General features: G+C 41.6%; 1 protein-coding gene across 1 annotated transcript in view; it reads right to left on the bottom strand.

Annotated features, from left to right (window-relative positions):
* pdk3a (pyruvate dehydrogenase kinase, isozyme 3a) overlaps positions 1-17,958 on the bottom strand; it is a 70,690-nt gene extending 52,732 nt beyond the window's left edge. Inside the window, exon 1 of the mRNA XM_043700759.2 lies at positions 17,668-17,958. Within this exon, the coding sequence (XP_043556694.1) occupies positions 17,668-17,773 (106 nt within the window). The 5' untranslated portion in view covers positions 17,774-17,958. The remainder of the gene's footprint in view (positions 1-17,667) is intronic.
* Between the last annotated feature and the right edge of the window lie 3,924 nt (positions 17,959-21,882).

Genomic DNA, 21,882 nt, shown 5'->3' with positions numbered 1-21,882 from the left:
GACATTAGTGAAATAGATGAGTTTTTCTGACAATAATTTCATGGTCATCACTAGATTCTTAATTCTAGGTTTTGTTTTTTTTTAAATTTAATTCAAATTCCAACATTTCCCCTAGCAGGATTCAAACCTGGGTTGCCAGAACATTACCCGAGTCTCCAGATTAATAGTCTAGCAACAATACCACTAGGCCATCACTTTCCTGAACTGTTAAAACTGTAAACAAGTCTGCCAGTAACTATAGCAAAAATCAGGATTAACATTTTGCATGTTCATTATAATGTTATTAACAATAATTTTTGATCAATGCTTGAGTTCTTTACGACAAACATTAGCCTTCCCTTCACCTTCTGTTCCATGACATCTTTGTACTTTCATTTCTCCCATCCTCTATAGCGTATCCCAGCTTTCCATTTTAGTCTGCCTCCCTGGCTCCAAAATGTTTCAACAGCATAAAACTCATCACACTTCCTAAAATAAAAAAAAACTGTGGATGCTGGAAATCAAAGAAAAACAGAAATTGCTGGAGAAACTCAGCAGTTCTGGCCACATCTGTGGAGAGTTCTGAAGATGGGTCACCGGACCCAAAATATTTACTCTGCCTTCTCGCCAGAGTTTCTCCAGCAATTTCTATTTTTGTTTTACATTGTACTTTTCTTCAGTTCCAAAGAACCATCTTGGATTTGAAACAATCTCCATTTCTCTTCACCGATCCTGCTAGCCTGTTAAGTTTTTCTGAAGAAGGGTTATATCCAAAACATTGACTTCTCAACCTCCTGATGCTGCCTGGCTTGCTGTGTTCTTCCATCACCTGCCTGTTTACTTTGGATTCCAGCATCTGCAGTTTTTTTTGTCTCCGTTAAGTTTTTATAGCATCTTGTTTTTATGATTCAAATACAAACTTAATCCAACTGAATTTCAACTGCAAAGATACATCCTGATTTCCAATCATACTAATCATTAACCTCCTCAGGTACTAAATAAAACAAAAAGCTGATGATTTTTGCCAAAACTTATTTTACATTTCCATTATTACTTTGATTAATATAGCTGCATCTTTCATTCGTAAGAATCAACTAGCGTACAAGCACACATTTCTTAAGAAGCAAGATGACATTTGCAATCTGATCACACTATAAATATCACTCTGTACTGAAGGTCAATGCTTTGCTGCAAATTTGTTTACAGCAACTGAAGCACAATATATAATACAAGCTAATACTGCATCCAGTGTTAGTGTTTACTTTGCATTTACTGATAAAGTTGGTAAAAAAGAAAGCTAATAGAATAAGCAAATAGTTCAGAGACTTGTATACTCAGTATGGGATGGTTATAATAAATGCTGTAAGACAATATCTTTCTAAAATAGTTTCCTTCTGCCATAATGTGGAAATAAATAGTGCTTTGTCACGTTGACTCATACTATACCATGGAAATAAGTTACATTGTCTAATATGTAGCTCATGAATATTTTAGAAGGCTATATACCAGCATGAGCATGTACAACATTCATGATGACAACCACCTGATGAAGGAGCAGCGCTCCAAGAGCTAGTGCTTCCAATTAAACCTGTTAGACTATAACCTGGTGTTGTGTGATTTTTAGCGTTCATCCAAATTGTGTGTTTCCCTATTTCAGCATTACACATTATAGTCATTTGGTCATACAGAACTGGAGTATTACTGAAAAACAAAAGACACATTGAGAGACGGGTGCTCGTTGTGGTTCTGTTCGCCGAGCTGGAAGTTTTTGTTGCAAACGTTTCGTCCCCTGGCGAGGCGACATCATCAGTGCTTGGGAGCCTCCTGCGAAGCGCTTCTTTGATGTTTCCTCCGGTGTTTATAGTGGTCTGTCCCTGCCGCTTCCGGTTGTCAGTTTCAGCTGTCCGCTGTAGTGGTTGGTATATTGGGTCCAGGTCGATGTGTTTGTTGATGGAGTTTGTGGATGAATGCCATGCCTCTAGGAATTCCCTGGCTGTTCTCTGTCTGGCTTGCCCTATGATAGTAGTGTTGTCCCAGTCGAATTCATGTTGCTTGTTGTCTGCGTGTGTGGCTACTAAGGATAGCTGGTCGTGTCGTTTCGTGGCTAGTTGATGTTCATGTATGCGGATTGTTAGTTGTCTTCCTGTTTGTCCTATATAGTGTTTTGTGCAGTCCTTGCATGGGATTTTGTACACTACATTTGTTTTGCTCATGTTGGGTATCGGGTCCTTCGTTCTGGTGAGTTGTTGTCTGAGCGTGGCTGTTGGTTTGTGTGCCGTTATGAGTCCTAGGGGTCGCAGTAGTCTGGCCGTCAGTTCTGAGATGCTCCTGATGTATGGTAGTGTGGCTAGTCCTTTTGGTTGTGGTATGTCCTCGTTCTGTGGTCTTTCTCTTAGGCATCTGTTGATGAAGTTGCGCGGGTATCCGTTTTTGGGGAATACCTTGTATAGGTGTTCCTCTTCTTCTTTTTGCAGTTCTGGTGTACTGCAGGGTGTTGTGGCCCTTCTGAATAGTGTCCTGATGCAGCTTCATTTGTGTGTGTTGGGGTGGTTACTTTCATAGTTTAGGACTTGGTCTTTGTGTGTGGCTTTCCTGTATACCCTACTGGACATACAGAACAGAAAACAGGACGCTGAACCTATCAACAAAGACGGCATACTTAAACTACTGGACTTGTGCCTCACAACACACTTCACATTCAACAACCAGATATACGAACAAATCAACGGAACACCCATGGGATCACCAATCTCGGGACTCATAGCAGAGGCAGTTATGCAAAGGTTAGAACAATCAGTCCTACCACAAATTCAACCCAAACTCTGGGTCAGATATGTCGATGACACGTTTGTAATCATTAAAAATACAGAAATAGAAAAAAACACACCGGATCATCAACGCCACACTCACAGGAATCCGATTCACGAGAGAAGAAGAAAAGGATAGCCAACTCCCATTCCTAGATGTGATGGTACAGAGAACACCAAACGGAGAATTCACCACAAGGGTATACAGGAAAGCCACACACACAGACCAAGTCCTAAACTATGAAAGTAACCACCCCAATACACACAAACGAAGCTGCATCAGGACACTATTCAGAAGGGCCACAACACACTGCAGTACACCAGAACTGCAAAAGAAGAAGAGGAACACCTATACAAGGTATTCGCCAAAAACGGATACCCACGCAACTTCATCAACAGATGCCTAAGAGAAAGACCACGGAATGAGGACATACCACAACCAAAAGGACTAGCCATACTACCATACATCAGGAGCATCTCGGAACTGACAGCCAGACTACTGCGACCCCTAGGACTCATAACGGCACACAAACCAACAGCCACGCTCAGACAACAACTCACCAGAACGAAGGACCCGATACCCAACATGAGCAAAACGAATGTAGTGTACAAATCCCATGCAAGGACTGCACAAAACACTATATAGGACAAACAGGAAGCCAGCTAACAATCCGCATTCATGAACATCAACTAGCCACGAAACGACACGACCAGCTATCCTTAGTAGCCACACACGCAGACAACAAGCAACATGAATTCGACTGGGACAACACTACTATCATAGGGCAAGCCAGACAGAGAACAGCCAGGGAATTCCTAGAGGCATGGCATTCATCCACAAACTCCATCAACAAACACATCGACCTGGACCCAATATACCAACCACTACAGCGGACAGCTGAAACTGACAACCGGAAGCGGCAGGGACAGACCACTATAAACACTGGAGGAAACATCAAAGAAGCGCTTCGCAGGAGGCTCCCAAGCACTGATGATGTCGCCTCGCCAGGGGACGAAACGTTTGCAACAAAAACTTCCAGCTCGGCGAACAGAACCACAACAACATTGAGAGATTTTCATCTTACTACCATCAGGAATGCCAATTAGACAAGGACGATGATTGGCTACTGGTCAGACTGTACTTGGTTGAGGTAATGCATGGAAAATGCACCAGTTAGATGATGACTGGTAGTTAATTGTTAAGCTAAATTTAAAACAGGCAGCTTGACTCTGATTGGTTTATTCCTCTGAATGGCTGTCATCTCTTTTGAGCAGTTCAAACAGACACATAATGTGTATGCTCGGCCTGCAATATATTGTCACTAACTTTTATAGATGCACCGCAAAAGCATCCCATCCAGGTGCATAACGGCTTGGTATGGCAACTGCTCAGCCCAAGACCATAAGAAGCTACAAAAAGTTGTGTGCACAGCCCAATCCATTGTGGAAGCCAAATGTCCATCCGCGGACACCATCTATACTTCTCGTTGCCACAGAAAAACTGCCAAAGACACCTCCCAATTCGGTAATACTCTTTTCCATCAGGCAGATGAGATAGAAGCTTGAACACATACACATCAACAGGTTCAAGAATAGCTTCTTCCCTTCTTTTATTAGACTGCTGAACGGACCTCTCTAATTTCAAATCTAATGTTGACCTTGCTTTTGTGCACCTCCTATGCGGTCTTAATCTTGTGCCTCCCTCATGATCTGTATGCCATTGTTTGCTATGATCTGCCTATAGTGCTTGCAAAAGAAAACTTTTCATAGTATAGTAAGTACAATGATAATACTATGAATAATACTAAGTCAAATATTGCATTAATATGTAGCTTCCACTATGTAATGTAGTAATTGCAACAAGGTTAGCCAGGTGGACCTCACTGAGAATGAGTTCCCTGATTGGACCAAATTAATAGGCCCAATCAGGGATCCCTGGCTGACAGATAAGAAAAGAAGTTTTATTATTTCCACCTCCAACTCTATTTTCATTTAATCCATGCCCTCCCCTTCACTGTTTGATCACACAGCATTGCCCTTTGATGTGAAGGGCACTGCTTGTCACTGGCCACTCGGGTGTTTCCTTTCTTCCTGGTGGTGGAAATTGAATAAAGATTCGTGCACCTTGTGTCTCACACCTGCACACACACATGGGTGCTGGGGTAAAAATAAGCACTACCGCAGTTAGGTGGTAGGGTGGGGGTTAAAAAAGAAAAAAAGAAAAGAAGTTTTTAAGCACTACTGCAATTAGGTGGTAGTGTGGGGGGTAAATAAAGAGAAGAAAAAAACCAGGAGTGTCCAACTGCTTGTTCTGTGGCGCTGTGGAGTCCATGGACCATGTATATATTGGATGTGGGCATTTGCACTCCCTTTTTGATTTGCACTCCCTTCTTAAAAACCTCCTCCTCTGCTTTTGGTTGCACTTCAGAAAAAAAGATGAAAAAAAAAGGAAGAAAAAAAGAAAATAAGTTTTTAAGCACTACCGCAATTAGGCGGTAGTGTGGGAGTAAAGAAAAAAATTTTAAAAAGAGGAATAGGAGTGTTGGACAGCCTGTTCACTAAAAAAAGTGTTGTACTGCTGGTAGACGGTAGTGGGGAGGGGGGGATAGGAGTGTCTGACCTCTTGTTTACTCTTAAAGAAAATAAGTTTCAGACAACCTGTTCACACAGAGCTGGCTCTGAAGGAGTTGTATCAGTGGCAAGGACTCTCCATGTGTAAATACAGGGTAACTTGGTGACAGAATACTGGCCTCTGTGGAGTCATTTCATGTACAAGAGTGGCAAATGTGAGCCACATCGAATCTTAAACTGCTGTCTTTGTAATATTTAGCTTAATCAGGATTACCTAGCAAATACTGTCCAATTGTGGAATCAACTCGAAGAGTTTTGTGAGCTTGAGCCAGTTGAGTTAGTCTTTAATCAGAAACAGATACGATGTTGGATTCTGTGCCATTGGTATGGCCTTCCTCACCATTTCAAATACATTTAATCTCTTGTTAAGAATCAGAATTATTCTCTCAAGTTCTTGTCACTGTTATACAATACTATATCTTCTGAATCAAGTCAGCAAAACAAAAATCTAGCTTTGTACACAAATATTAACTACAGAGTATTGTAACCATATGGATTAGCTTGATTCAGTTTACAGAAATTCTTCTCCATAATTAATAGATTTTGGGTTCAAAATCTCTTCCAGCGTTTGACCACATAACTTAGGGTAACACCTCAACAAGATACTGAGGAAGCGCTGCACGATTGATGATCTCTTAAATCAGACACGAGAGGTCACTTTATACTACTTAAAGCGGGAGGTTCAAATTCAACAGTCTTCCCTCAACTAACACCATTCAAGTAGCAATTATTCATCTCAATTTCCATTTTCTGGACATTCTGGTGTGTAAATTGGACAATTTTATTGAACCCAATTTTGCAGCAAGAAGAATGGCATTGATGCATGCCATGAAAAGATTCCGGGTCAAGGGTAAAAAAAGAGCTTGTGATAATAGGTGTTAATACAGGCCTTCAAATTACAGGATATAAATTAAGTAAAGATTTGCCATCAAATTAGAAGCATGAGTAGCTGCATTATTTCTTGAGATTTTTATTAGCTTCTTACTAAGCCTGCATTTGGCTCATATCCCTCTAAACCTTTCTTAGCCATGTACTGGTCTAAATTTCTTTTAAGTGTTGTAAGCGTACCCACTGCTATCATTTCTTCTGGCAGCTTGTTCTATCTATGCATTATCCTCAGATCCCTTTTATAACTTTCTCCTCTCACCTTAAACCTATGCCCTCTAGATTATTTGATTTGATTTATTTATTACAACTACAGTGAAAAGTGTTGTTCATTGTTGCCAATCCACGGCACCAACTTAAAACACAGAATATATAGCCAGAAAAATAAAACAATAAAGTTCACCTTATATTCTTATCTCAATAAAGTTAGGTGGTCTTTGGAACAATTCCTACTTCTAGCTCAGCCATGGGCCTGGATCAGGGTTCCTCCTCCCCAGTGTCTCGAGTTCCTGCTGCTAAACCAATGACACTGCTGTAATTGTATTTCACTGCGCTGCTGCCACTGGAACAAAGAGTTGCCACTTGCTGGCACCATCGCGCTCTGCTGCCATGAGTTGACACTGGGCCAACCGCACTGATGCTGGTGCCACAGAGTTCTGTATTGTAACCAAATTTACCGCCATCGCTACATCACCATCAGGCTCCCAAGCCTAGCCATGCACCTGGAGCCTCGGCTCAGCCTGCGAATCTGGACTACAGGATTAAACCCGGGACCTGCTCCTTTCTCGTCGGAAGACCTTGGGCTGGATGGAGCCGTGTCCGCCTCATCCTGGCATTGCTAGCACCAGACACTTCCTCTTTCAAAACTTACTTGGCCTTACCACTTCCTGTGCCCAGACCGTCATTTTCATCCACCATTCCACACAGGGCCCATTCTCACTGATGCTGCTGTAACCAAGGCAAAAAGGCAAGAGAAAAGACATTCAAGAAAATAGAAAAAAAAAGTAAAAAGAAAAATCAGAAAAATGAGAAAAAGCAAAGCAGACGAAAGTGCACAAGCCTCGGGCTCAGTAGCCGGAACGCTGGAACTCTGCCGCCACCAACTTGCTATCTTGAATGATAGTTTTTGACTTCCCTATCCTGTTGAAAAGACCTTGTCTATTCACTTTATCTATACCCCTCATAAGTTTATAAATTTCTGTAAGTTCACCCCTCAGCCTCCTACGCTCCAGGGATAAAAGTCCCAGCTTCTCCTTATAACTGAAACCTTCTGGTCCCAGTGACATCCTTGCAAATCTTTTTTGCACCCTTTCCAGTTTAATAACAGCCTTACAATAGCAGTATTCCAAATGTGGCCTTGCCAATGTCTTGCACAGCTGTAACATAACGTCTCAACTCCTATACTCAATCTCTGACTGATGCCAAATGCCTGCACCACCTGCTGTCTGTCTGTTATGCCACTTTCAAGGAACTATGTACCTGCACCCTAGGTCTCCCTGTTTGGCAACATTCCCCACGGTCCTACCATGAACTGAACAAGTCCAGCTCTGGCTTGTCTTACCAAAATGGAACATTTTGCATTTATACGAATTAAACTCCATCTGCCATTCCTCAGCCCACTGGCACAGTTGATCAAGGTCCCGTTGTACTCTTAGATAACCTTTTTCACTGTCCACAATACCACCAATTTTGGTGTCATCCACAAACCTACTAACCATTCCTCCTCTGTTCTCGAGCGGATTGTTTATATATAAATGATGAACAACAATGGACCCAACACCAATCCTTGCAGCACACTGCCGGTCATAGGCCTCCAGTCTAAAAAACAACCCTTTATCGCCACCTTGTCTCCTCACGTCAAGCCAATTTTCTATCCGATTGGCTAGATCTCCCTTGATTCCATATTATTTAACCTTACTAAGAGCCTATGATGCGGAACCTTGTTGAAGGCTTGGTTAAAGTCCGTGCAGACATCTATTGTTCTGCCTTCATCTATCGTCTTGATCACCTCTTCAAAAAGCTCAATCAAATCTGTGAGACACAATTTCCCAGACACAAAGCTATGCTGACTATTCCTAATCAGCCCTATCCTGTCTCTCAGAATACCCTGCACCAACTTACTGATATTAGGCTCACTGATCGGTAGTTCCCTTGCTTTTCATTGCAGCCTCTTAAATAATGGCACAACATTAGCCACGCTCCACTGTTCTGGCACATCACTCCTGGCTGTTGATTATAGAAATATCTCCATTAGGGGCCCTGCAATGTCTTTCCTAGCTTTCCACAATGTCCTGTGTTACACTTGATCAGATCCTGAGTATTTATCAACCTTTACTCGTTTTAAGACCTCCAGCACCTCCTCTTCTATAATGTGGACTCTTCACTTCTCCTATTTCCTAGCTTCCACGTCTTTCTCCAGAGTAAATACTGACCAGAAATATTCATTTAGGATCTCACCCATCTCCTGCGGTTCCACACTACACAGCCTCAATGATCCTTAAGGGGCCATATTCTCTCTCTAGTTTCTCTTTTGCCTGTAATACGCTTGTAGATAGGGATTCTCTTTACCCTATCTGCCAAAGCAATCTCATGTCTCATTTTGCCTTTCCAGTTTCCTCTTAAGTGTAATCCTATACTCCTTAAGGGATTCACTTGATCTCAGCTGTCTATTTCTCATGTATAACTCCTTTTTCTTGACAAGAATCTCAATATCTCCAGTCATCCAGTGCTCCCTGCTCCTGCCAGCCTTGTCCTTCACACTAACAGGAATATGCTGGCCCTGAACTTTTGTGATCTTCCTTTTGAAATCTTCCCACTTTCTAGACATTCATTTACTTGCAAATAGCCTCTTCCAATCAACTTTTGAAAATTCTTGTTTAATACCATCAAAATTGGCCTCATTCCAAAGAACTTTTACTTGTGGACCAGACCTATTCTATTCCATAACCATTTTAAAACTAATATACTGGTCTGAACACCTCAGTATTAGTGAAGTGACAACAATGCAATAAGACTTCAGATTTGTAGTTTTTAAAAAAAACTCAGTAAAGAACCAAAAAACAACAATGGATTAGGACAGATATTAAAAGATGCAAGTGAGCTAGGTGAGGTATAAAGAGAAAAAAGTGCAGAAGTAAAAGTCAGCACATGAAAAAAGCATCCTTACAGAGAGAGAAAACAGTTTACATTTCAGATCTATAGTATTTTTTCTTCAGAAGCACTTGGCAACAGAATTGATACTATTAAAAAGAGAGATTGCAAAAATACATTCCATGAAAAAATAAATTGCTCATATTGGTTAAATCCCATGGGATAAAAGAGGTTGACTTTCCATGAGACTTTAACCACAACACACACAGTTAACTATGTGTACAAACTCTCATCACAGCACCCTGATGTTGATGTTTCGATACATTAATACATTTTAAATTGAATATTGTATTTTTGGAAAACAACCATCCATTAATTTAATTGAATAATAAACATGAGTTTTGTGGTGAGCAGTTCGTGATCAGAACACACATACAAAAGGATTCGTTTACTATAAAAGTAGAGCTAAAGGTCGATTCAATTCAACTTAATTCTGTATTTGCAGATAGTAATTTGATATTTATCGCCCAAACTTTCTGAACAGTTAAGAATTCTGAAATAATTCAATCTACGTGCCTGTCATCAATTTTTGACTGCTAGTCTGCCAATTCAAAATACTATCATAGGCTATTAATGGATCAGGCAAGAGGCCAGAAAGCAACAAACATGATTTGGAACACTTGACTTCCGTCCTTCCCTCCAGCCTGAGGGATGATGAGGAGTTGTGGGAGGAGGCAAGAATGTTTCTTTATAAGGAAAATCATTTGTCACAGAGTAAATATCTTCTCACCTTGCCGAGAGACTTTTTTTTTGACAGAAAAGAGTACTAGATTCCAAGAATTAGGTTTGTTTCTGACCTTCAATAATCTAAAAACCCAAGTTGGAATTTTTTTTTCATTTCATTCACGAGATTATGGGCATTGCTGGATAGGCCAGCATTTATTGCCCATCAGGCAGTTAGGAATCAACACATTGCTGTGGGTCTGGAGTCACATACAGGCCAGACAAGGTAAGGATGGTAGCTTTCTTCCCTAAAAGTCAGTAGTGAACCAGACAGCATTTGCCGACAATTGGCAATGGACTCGTGGTCATTAATTAGATTTTTGTTGACTTCAAACTCCATCACCAGCTGTTGCAAAATTTGAACCCAAAACATTACCTGGGGCACGAGGTTAAAAGCCCAGCAATAAAACTAATAGGCCAGTCAGCTCCTCTTATCCATATTTAAAAGGGCTACTTGTTTAGTTCACTATGTACATGAAAATCTTAGTTTCTCACCATGCTTCACTATAAATGATGACAATGGACTGTGAACCAATAGTTTCTCCTTTTTCTTTCCACAAAAAAAACTGGCTAAAATGCTCCTCTAGACTTTTCCCTTCCCATCAGTGGAATGATACAATATCAAATGCACTTCACCAGTTTACTGTAAAAAAAAAGGCAATTAAAATATTCACACAGAATAGTGTAACACAAATCAATGCAGTAGTTTAGGAATTTTTGCACACCAATATGTCCTAAACTACTGCATTAAATTGTTAAAAAAAAATCACACAACACCAGGTTATAGTCCAACAGGTTTAATTGGAAGCACACTAGCTTTCAGAGCTTTCACCTGATGAAGGAGCGTCGCTCCGAAAGCTAGTGAGCTTCCAATTAAACCTGTTGGACTATAACCTGGTGTTGTGTGATTTTTAACTTTGTACACCCCAGTCCAACACCTGCATCACCAAAGCATTAAATTGTATATGTTACACTATTTGGGAATTATACAATATTTTCTAATACTGAAACAAACCATTCAGATCTATTCCATTTGAATGCTCCATATGACCCGTCAACTACCTCAATGTATTCCACTTGATTGAGCTTTCCATCTATTTATTTCTTTTTCATACTTACCTAGCTTCCCCTTACACATACAATGATTATTGGACAGAATATATACTTGCCGCAAATTCCAATTTTCCCCACATTACAAGTAAATAAAACTCTGAGTTTGGTAATTTTTGTTTAAAAGGCTACCTTATTTACATATTCCCTAAGTTAAGATTCCTCTCTAATTAGAAATCTCTCTTCTACATCACTGCTGTAACAGAAGGCTTTCAAGTTATTAGACAGAAAACCTAACATTCAGATATACATAAATGATTTGGATGAGAGCATAAGAGGTAGAATTAATAAGTTTGCAGATAACACCAGAATTGGAGGCGTAGTGGACAGCGAAGAGGGTTACCTCAGATTACAACAAGATCTGGACCAGATGGGCCAATGGGCTGAGAAGTGGCAGATGGAGTTTAATTCAGATAAATGCGAGGTGCTGCATTTTGGGAAAGCAAATTTTAGCAGGACGTATACACTTAATGGTAAGGTCCTAGGAAGTGTTGCTAAACAAAGAGACCTTGGAGTGCAGGTTCATAGCTCCTTGAGAGTGGAGTCGCAGGTAGATAAGATAGTGAAGACGACGTTTGGTATGCTTTCCTTTATTGGTTAGAGTACTGAGTACAGGTGTTGGGAGGTCATGTTGCGGCTGTACAGGACATTGGTTAGGCCACTGTTGGAATATTGCATGCAATTCTGGTCTCCTTCCTATCGGAAAGATGTTGTGAAACTTGAAAGGGTTCAGAAAAGATTTACAAGGATGTTGCCAGGGTTGGAGGCGTTGAGCTAAACGGAGAGGCTGGGACTGTTTTCCCTGGAGCATCGGAGGTTGAGGGGTGACCTTATAGAGGTTTACAAAATTAAGAGGGGCATGGATAGGATAAATAGGCAAAGTCTTTTCCCTGGGGTTGGGGAGTCCAGAACTAGAGGGCATAGGTTTCGGGTGAGAGGGGAAAGATATAAAAGAGACCTAAGAGGCAACTTTTTCACGCAGAGGGTGGTACGTGTATGAAATGAGCTGCCAGAGGATGTGGTAGAGGCTGATACAATTGCAACATTTAAGAGGCATTTGGATGGGTATATGAATAGGAAGGGTTTGGAGGGATATGGGCTGGGTGCTGGCAGGTGGGACTAGATTGGGTTGGGATATTTGGTCAGCATGGACGGGTTGGACTGAAGGGTCTGTTTCCATGCTGTACATCTCTATGACTCAATGGAGTATAAACAATGCATTGACCAGTCAGAACGAATGATCAATTTTGTTTTGTAAATGTCATGTAATAATGAAAATGCCCCTTCATTTTAAACAACTCCCAGTCTTCCCAATTCCAGAAATAATATAAAAAAAAGAGTACCAGTTTGATCAGTCTTTCTTGACAGATGGACACTTTCAATTCTGGTGTCCTACTTATAAATCTGTCCTGCATTTCCTCCAATGCACCTACATTCTACTTAAAATACATACATAAAACGCAGCCTGTACTTTAAATATGGCCAAATCTGAGTGTATATTAATTTATTCCCTGCTTTTAAATCCTATTTTTAAATCAATTCTAAAACGTAACTTTTATTGCATTATTTATTCCTTTGTTCACCAGTGTTGATACTTCTAATCAGTTATGGATATGCTTTCCTAGATCTCATCAATTTAGACTAACTTTCCACGAAATAGATGGTTTCTTTGTATCTCCTACCAAAATCATTACCATGGTTATTGATATTAAAATTTATTTGCCATTTCGGAATGCATTGGATGTTTTTTGGCATCTTTGATTTTGTAACACCTTCCTTTATATTAAGTATTAACAACCATAAATTCTGATACTCTACTTCAAATGTTAGGTAGAATGTTCTGGAATAGCTGTGAATTACTACATTCAAAATGTAGAATTTTAAATAAACCGCAATTGAAACAGAAGATTAACTTACAAATCTGTCACTTTAAAATAAAAAATTAATTCATGGGACGTGGGTGTTGCTGGCTGGGCCAGCAGTTATTGCCGATCTTCAGCATAGCTTGATTAGAGATTTGTGAGGGGCAGGTCATGCCTCACAACCCTTACTGAATTCTTTGAGGATGTAACAAAACACATTGAAAAAGATAGAGCAGTGGATGTGGGGTATATGGATTTTAGCAAGGCGTTTGATAAAGTTCCCCATGGTAGGCTCATTCAGAAAGTAAGGAGGCATAGGATACAGGGAAATTTGGCTGTCTGGATACAGAATTGGCTGGCCCATAGAAGACAGAGGGTGGTAGTAGATGGAAAGTATTCAGTCTGGGGCTTGGTGACCAGTGGTATTCTGCAGGGATCTGTTCAGGGAGCTCTGCTCTTTGTGATTTTTATAAATAACTTGGATGAGAAAGTGGAAGGGTAGGTTAGTATGTTTGCCGATGGCACGAAAGTTGGTGGAGTTGTGGATATTGGGGAGGGCTGTTGGAGGTTGTAACAGGACATTGACAGGATGCAGAGCTAGGCTGAGGAGTGGTAGATGGAGTTCAACCTGGAAAAGTGTCAAGTGATTCATTTTGGAAGGTCCAATTTGAATGCAGATTACAGGGTAAAGTCAAGAGTCTTGGCAGAGTGGAGGAACAGAGGAATGTTGGGGTCCACACCCATGGATCTCTCAAAGTTGCCACCCAAATTGATAGGGTTGTTAAAGCGGCGTATGGTGTGTTGGCTTTCATTAGCTGGGGAATGTAGTTTAAGAGCCTCAAAATTATGCTGCAGATCTATAAAGCCGTTGTTAGACGACACTTGGAATATTATGTTCAGTTCTGGTTGCCTCATTATGGGAAGGATGTGGAAGCTTTAGGAGGGGTAGGGCAGATGTACCTTTATGAAGAAAGGTCGAGGGAGCTAGGGCTTTTCTCAATGGAATGAAGAAGGCTGAAAAGTAACTTGATAGAGATGTACAAGATGATGAGAGGCATAGAGTGGTTAGCCTGAGACATTTTCCAAGGGTGGAAAATGAGGGGGCATAATTTAAGGTGATTGGAGGAAGACCTATGGGAGATGTCAGAAGTAGGTTCTTTACACAGAGTGGTGGGTGCATGGAATGTACTGTCAGCAGTGATAGGAGAGTCAAATACGTTTGGGACATTTAAGCTACTCTTGGATCGGCACATGGATGACAGTGAAATGAAGGGTATGTTGGTTACTTTAATCTTAGAATAGGATAAAAGGTTGGCACAACATCGAGGGCCAAAGAGCCTGTACTGTGGTACTGTTCTGTGTTCAGTTGTCCTTGCGAAGGTAATGGTGAGCTGCCTTCTTGAGTTGCTACAGTCCATGAGCTGCGGGTAGACCCACAGTGCCATTAGAGAAGTATTTCCAGGACAACATTAAGGGAACAGTGATATATTTCTAAGGCTGGATGATAAGTGGCTTGGAGGGGAACTTGTGGGTTGCAGTGTTCCCATGTATTTGCTTATGTAATTTATTCTCAAACATCCACAAATTATCACAGAACACATGGTTATGTAAGAAAACAAAAACTGGCTTGCTTCCCTATATGCAACAATTGCAATGTCACACAAAAAAAGTATCATGCTAACACTCTTGACTTTGGGACAGAAGGTCACGGGTTCAATGCCCACAGTACAATTTGTGTATAATCTGATCTGACACAGCTGTTCAGTACTGAAGGAGTGCTGTATTGTCAGAGTCTGCTGTTTGCTTCTTGGGTGGCTATAAAAGATCTAATGGCACCAAAGAAATTGTTGAGCTTTCACTTGGAGACCTTGCCAATAACTCATCCTCAATTAACAACTGAGGAACAGGTTAACTGGTGAGCAAATCCAAGGAACAAGTTAAATTCTCTGCATGCAGATGACATTGATCTGTACACTTACATTCCAAATTTCACACATTTTGGCTTCCATTGTTTAGTCTAATCATTTTATAAACAAACATATATAAAAATGGGTTCCTGATGAAGAGCTTATGCTCGAAACATCAATTCTCCTGCTCCTCTGATGTTGCCTGATTGGCCATACTTTTCCAGCACCACACTCTCGACCCTATACAGTGTATATGGTTCCTGCCAAGTTACCAAATCATCCCTGGGCACCAAGAGTTCAATTTGTGATTTTCAGCTGACATTCAAAAACTGTCTAGCTCAAATACACTGCTACCATTTTCTTGACAGTACAGATTCTAACTTTTCAAATCGTGACCACAAAGTGGGTAAAAGGGAAAAATGTTTTTTTCTTTTGTTTTTGTGTGTAATTAGGTCATTATCACAGTTTAACACCTAAATATTGCTGATGATAAGTATCCCTTATTCATATCTTGCTGAAAGATATTTTGCCATATTTTACCCATCCATTTTGAGCTATAAGTCCAGCAATGTTTGTTCCCAAACCAAAACATTATCTTTGAACTGTTTCAAGGATCTACCTTTGATCCCTTCCTTTTACTTCAATGTCCAGTGTTGTGACATTTCTCTACGGCTTTAGTGAACAATGAGTTCACATCATTGGCCCTGACCACTACCTCTACACTCACCCCAGTTTCAGTTCATCTCAGCTAGTCTCAGATCGAAGCAGATTGTTCACAGCATCAACATCTTACATGACATTAAACTCTTGCTCCTAGCCATCATAATGACAACCTACTTTAACAGGTCTAACTAACTACCGCTGCTTTTATGTCAGCCCATTTGCTGCAAAGGAGGAGATAAACCAGATTAAAATGTATGACCTCATTCTAAGCTGAACATGGCAATATGCAAACTGGAGAACAATTTACTGTCTATTACAAATTAGATGGTTCACGTTAAGATCTTCTGGACTAGTCCCCATCATCTTTCTACATAAAGTAGGGCAGGCAACAGCATAAGATCAGGGCACAAAATCTGAAAAAGTTGAAATCTGAAATAAAGATAATGCTCAACAGGTTTGGTAGCACGTATTCAGAGAGAGAAGTGTAAAGTTTTGATGAAATAATCTTCAACCCTTCATAACTTTAAATACCTCTATTAAATCTCCTCATCCTTCTGTGCATTAAGTAGAAATTTGGTTTCTTCCATCCAAGTATAATCCCTCATCACTACAACTGTTGTAAAACTGTTTTTTTAGTCTCTCCTTTAATCTGTCACTGGACCAGGATTTGCTCCTAGTCAAGAGTACAATCGATCAAAGCTCACTTATTCCAAAACAATACCAACTATATAGTACAGTTTAAGATTAAGAGAACATTGATAAGTTAGTAATGCATTTGTACTATCCATAAAGCAATTACTATCTGTCCAGATGCTGCTGCCTTAGGATTTAGTGCAATTTATCTCAAAGATCATGATTCCTGGCACACACCTGAAGAATTAGCACACGTCATACAGTCATAAAGATGTACAGCAGGGAAACAGACCCTTTGGTACGACTCATTGATGCCAACCAGATATCTTAAATTAATCTAGTTTTATTTGCCAATATTTGGCCCATATGCCTCTAAACCCTACCAATTCAGATACACTTCCAGATACATTTTAAATGTTGTAAATGCACCAGCCTCTATCATTTACTCTGGCAATTCATTCCATACATGCACTACCCTCTGCATGGAAAACTGCCCCTTAAGTCCTTCTTAAATCTTTCCCCTTTCACCTTAAACCTATGCCTTCTGGTATTGGACTCCATTACCTTGGAGGAAAAAAAACCTTGACTATTCATCCTATCCATGCCCCTCATTATTTTATAAAGTTCTATAAAGGTAACCACGCAGCCTCGACGCTACAGGTAAAATCGCCCCAGCCTCTCCCAACAGCTCAAATCCTCCAACCCTAGCAACATCCTTGTAACTCTGTTAAGCACCCTTTCAAGTTTCACAACATCCTTCCTATAGCAGGGAGACCAGAACTGAACGCACCATAAATTCAGATCGAAACTGACTTAAAAGTATTCAGAAACTAGTTTCTGTTCCACATGCCAAATGTTTCACCAAAATTAATCAGCTTCCTTTCAAAAGGCTCGTGACATTCATTGAAGGAGACGATTCCATACTATGAGCCCAATCCTCATATTTTATGTCGGCAACGTTTTGAATTATTTAATGTCACTGCCTTGGATCTCCATTCCCAACGTTTCTCTTTTGTTTAAAACAAGCTTGTTTCCCCTTGTGAACGTGCAGGGAAACTTTTATCACTTTGCAAGTTTTCAGTAAACGTACGGACGTAACACATTTAATTCACCTGCTTCAACTCTGAGCATTGCACTTGTTGGGTCACGTTTCAGTCGTGCCAAATAGCTGAGCTGCATTCCGAGATCAGCAACAGCATCAGCCCCCGGACAATAAACATCACAGCCTCGTCTATCACATTAATGATGGAAAAACAACCTCTGGACTTATTCAATACCCCTTCCCCGCTCACAATATCCCTCCATTAACTGACTCACCAAAATCCAGGAACTGTTTTATGGACAGAGGAGAAGGTGAAAACCGAGAGTAATATTCGACCTGCTTCGGAATGGGGTTTTTCATTAAAAAGCAGAATAGCCGCATGATGCTCCCTGAATCGTCAGGCGTATTGCTTATTAAAGAATGGGGGGCGATTTTGGTTTCAACCAAACAATGCTTTGGCAGTCGATCATTGGCAGTTTGTGTGCGCGCGCGCGACAGTGAGTGCTGTTGAAGGCAGCCGGAGCCTCCGGCAGTGTGTCCCCGCTCCGGCCCTTCTCTGTCTGCCTCGCTTCCTGATCACCTCCTCCCGTCACACACTCCTCTCTCGCGCGTCCGCATTGTCGATGCGTTTTTTTTCCCAAAGCCCCGCCCCCTCCCCCAGCTCCGGATGCTCACGAGCGGCGCCCGTTAGTGTTTGAAAAAGCCGGATCGTGACAGCTTGATGGACAGTAAACACCCGGCCTCAGCAATATCATCGATCGTCACCTCCCCCAACCCCCGCCCTCTCCCCCCCCCCCCAGCTCTCCGTCACTCGAATGGTTTTATTTTTTTCCCGTTTATGGTGAGAAGTATGTTTATGAAGGGAATGGGTGTTATGGTGGGCTGGGGGGAAGTTGCCAGCCAGGGCGGAGATGCCGAGGAGGAGCTGTGACTGGCCTTTCGGGAACGTTCACAAATGCACGTTGCTGGGGTGGGCCTGGCAAGGGCGTCAGTGAGACCAGGAAACGTGAACCAGAAGCTCTCCCCATGAGCGAAATGTCGCCTTCTCCGGTCAGGATGGCGACCGGGAGGGGAGCCGAAGGGAAGTTTCTTCAATGCCCCTTCCCCTCCCCCCCCCCCCCCCGGCATCTGATGGTTAGAGGTTTTCAGAGATCAGTCATTGCAAGTTGAGTTCCTCAGAGCATCCGGGGCTGACTATCTAAAACTGTGGCGTCAATTACTTTTCCTGTCGTCTAGGGCTGTTCACGTATATTTTCCTCCTCCCCAAAATGTACTTTTTCGTAAAATTTGTAAAAATTCGTTTCCATGGCAATTCAAATTCTGAGTCACTTTCACCTTGGTATGCGTGTTACTGCATTTACAATTACTTAATATTTACCATACACACATCTTGAGTATACAACCCGAGCAAATTTCAGTTTGCAATCCCTTAGGTGTATTCGGGCAGGAGAGCCTTAGTGGCTTTTGCCCACGTGTGCCCTTGCAGTAGTCCTCAGCATGTAGCCGTGGATCTTGGAATGTGGCAGTTGGCACTGATGAAGGGCTTTTGCCCGAAACATCGATTTTACTGCTCCTCGGATGCTGCCTGAACTGCTGTGCTTTTCCAGCACCACTAATCCACAACAGGGTTATTGCCAACTCATTGCGCTGGAAGGCCAGCAAGTTTCAGGTAGATCAAAGGGGTATTTTTCACCAAATTGATAGTCCTTAAATCACAAATTATGATGTAGATTGTGCTGGTGAATAAAAGAATATTTGGGAAGATTATAATCAGCAAAGGCTGAAAAGGAAGTCATACTTGGTTAAATTGTATTTGTTGATTTGCATTGAGGAGAGAGAGTGAATGCAGTTTCCCCATATTTGTCACACATCCTGTATTTAGAGACGTTAGGCATTAGCACATCTGAAGCATCCTGACAGAAGCTATTTTGTTTCCAAAATTAAGCTTTATTCACCAAATGTGTAAAACTGCTTTACAAAGTATTTCAAATTAAATATTGCAGAAAGTGAAATAAAGTCTAACTTTTCTCTCTGCACCATGCAATTTTCTCAAATGCCTCAATACAATTGCAACTCTCTTGATATTTACTATATGTATCCCATGTCAGCACACAGCCACGGAGTTCTCCACAGTTTCCAGCCACTCAATGTGTTGTGGATGAAAGAGTGGCCTTTGTCACCACCACGTTGCATCTTGGTGATTGCTTGAAAGTTCTGGTGATTAGAGTCGAAAAGTGTGGTGCTGGTAAAGTACACGAGGTCAGGCAACATTCGAGGAACAGGAATGTCGACGTTTCAGGCATCAGCTAGGGAACCATTCAGCAGGCTTTTCCTTTTATCTGTCCCTCAGGAGCTCAATGAGATTAGGTGCAAATCATTGCCTGTTAAACTTGTGGCTAAAGGTGTTTTTCTGCATTCATTTTCCAAAAGAGGCAGGTAGAATGAACAAATGATTTTTATTGTCAGGTATATTTTACAGTGAGAAATACAATAAAATATAGTGAAAAGCTTTCATCTGTCACCACAATATGGTGACTTGGTAGTTTGAAAATAAGAGAAAAATTAAAAGATTTAGTTTAAAGAGAAGTCCATCAAGTTTTGAGCTGACTGAACCACCAGCGCCTCTCCAGAATGTCAAAGTAGCTAATCCTCAGGTAACATCTCTCACCGCTGTTCACCAACACCACCTGCACTGGATCCACCAATTTCGGAGTCTCTCATTGCAACTAACCTCATCAATGTTGTTGTGATGCGCTTCACCCCTTCACTGCTGCCAACTCTGGACCAAACCAATAATGAAGTCTCAATCCCTGGGTGCCATCTTTCACTGCTGGGCCTACCTCACCTCAGGTTACTCTCCTTCAATGTCAAGTGCTACTCTAATTGTAGTGAGAAAGGTGGTCGGCAGTGAAAGTCCTCTGACAGTGGACTTTCCCCATTGCACTTTTGGGTGTAGCATCCCTAAGCTTTAATGCTTCCATCAGCATGTACTCTACACCATCGAATGTCAACGATATTCTATAATAGACACCTCTATTCATTGAAAAGGCTGGTTAAAGGTTGGGCAGACCAAATACTGTATATCAGTGAGTTGGTGTCGTCCTGCAGATACAATCAATGTTTATTCCAGTGTGCATCCTTGGAATTCCCGTAGAGAACAGTGACCTGCTTCAAAGTGCTGTTCCAAATGAATCTTGGCAACAAAAAAACCCACTGCATCACTTTCCAGACTTTCTTTGCAAAGGCTCATTATAAAAGAAGTGAAATCAATCTGTACTCTATCCCAGTCACTTTGAATGTTCAAAGCAGGGTGTGCAGGTTGTATCAGATGGGCAGGGCCATTGTCACCCAGCCAAGATGTTGAGATATGAGTCAGGTTAACAGCAAGGGAAGGAGGGAGGTGCCAGATCCAGAAGTGGAATCAGTGTGGCATCAGGGAGGGGATAGGTGTTGTGTCCTGAGGTGGGGCCAGCCTAGTGGTAGGGTGTGAGGTGTGGAGAGATATCGAGGTGAGGTCTTGGGGGAGGGTCCAAAGAGGTCAGTCCACCAGCTGTGAGTGATAACCTGCCCTGGACTTCCCACGTAGATGCCACAGTCAAGAAGGCACAACAATGCCTCATCTTTCTCGGGTGGCTTAAGAAATTTATCATGCCCAGAAGAACCCTCACTAACTTTGGGACGGCACGGTGGCTCAGTGGTTAGCACTGCTGCCTCACAGTACTAGGGACCCAGGTTCGATTCCAGCCTCGGGCAACTGTCTGTGTGGAGTTTGCACATTCCCCCTGTGTCTGCTTCGGCTTCCTCTGAGTGCTCTGGTTTCCTCCCACAGTCCAAAGATGTGCAGATCAGGTGAATTGGCCATGCTAAATTGCCCATAGTGTTAGGTGCAATAGTCAGAGGGAAATGGGTCTGTGTGGGTTACTCTTTGGCGGGTCGGTATGGACTTGAGGGGCTGAAGGGCCTGTTTCCACACTGTATGGAATCTAATCTCATCTAACTTTTAGAGATGCACCATAAAAAGCACATTGTCCAGGTGCACATGGCCTGATATGGCAACTGCTCTGCCCAGGACCATAAGAAACAATAGAAAGATATGTGCACAGACCAGACCATCACGGAAATCAGCCTTCCATCCATGTGCTCTGTGTACATTTCTCACTGCCATGGAAAGGTTGCCAACATCATCAAAGACTCCTCCCACCTCGATAGTGCTCTCTGACAAACTCTTCCATCAGACAGAAGATATGGAAGCTTGAACACACGCACCAACATGATCCAGCGGTTTAAGAACAGCTTCTTCCCTGCCATTATTAGACTGATAAATGGATTATAACTTCAAATAATGTTGATGTTGCTCTTATTTTGTGCACCTCTTGCGCAATGTAACCTTTATGCCTCACTATGTCCAAGCATGCTATGATCTGTATGTCCTTCCTTGCGACGATCTGCCTGTACTGCTTGTAAACAAAGCTTTTCACTGTACTTAGGTA

Source organism: Chiloscyllium plagiosum, unplaced genomic scaffold (assembly GCF_037043375.1).
Source record: "Chiloscyllium plagiosum isolate Xiang-an unplaced genomic scaffold, Cpla_swu_hap1 HiC_scaffold_12, whole genome shotgun sequence".
Taxonomy (NCBI): Eukaryota; Metazoa; Chordata; class Chondrichthyes; order Orectolobiformes; family Hemiscylliidae; genus Chiloscyllium; species Chiloscyllium plagiosum.
Note: the sequence above shows the minus strand (reverse complement) of the source record. Positions and strands in the feature narration are given on the sequence as shown.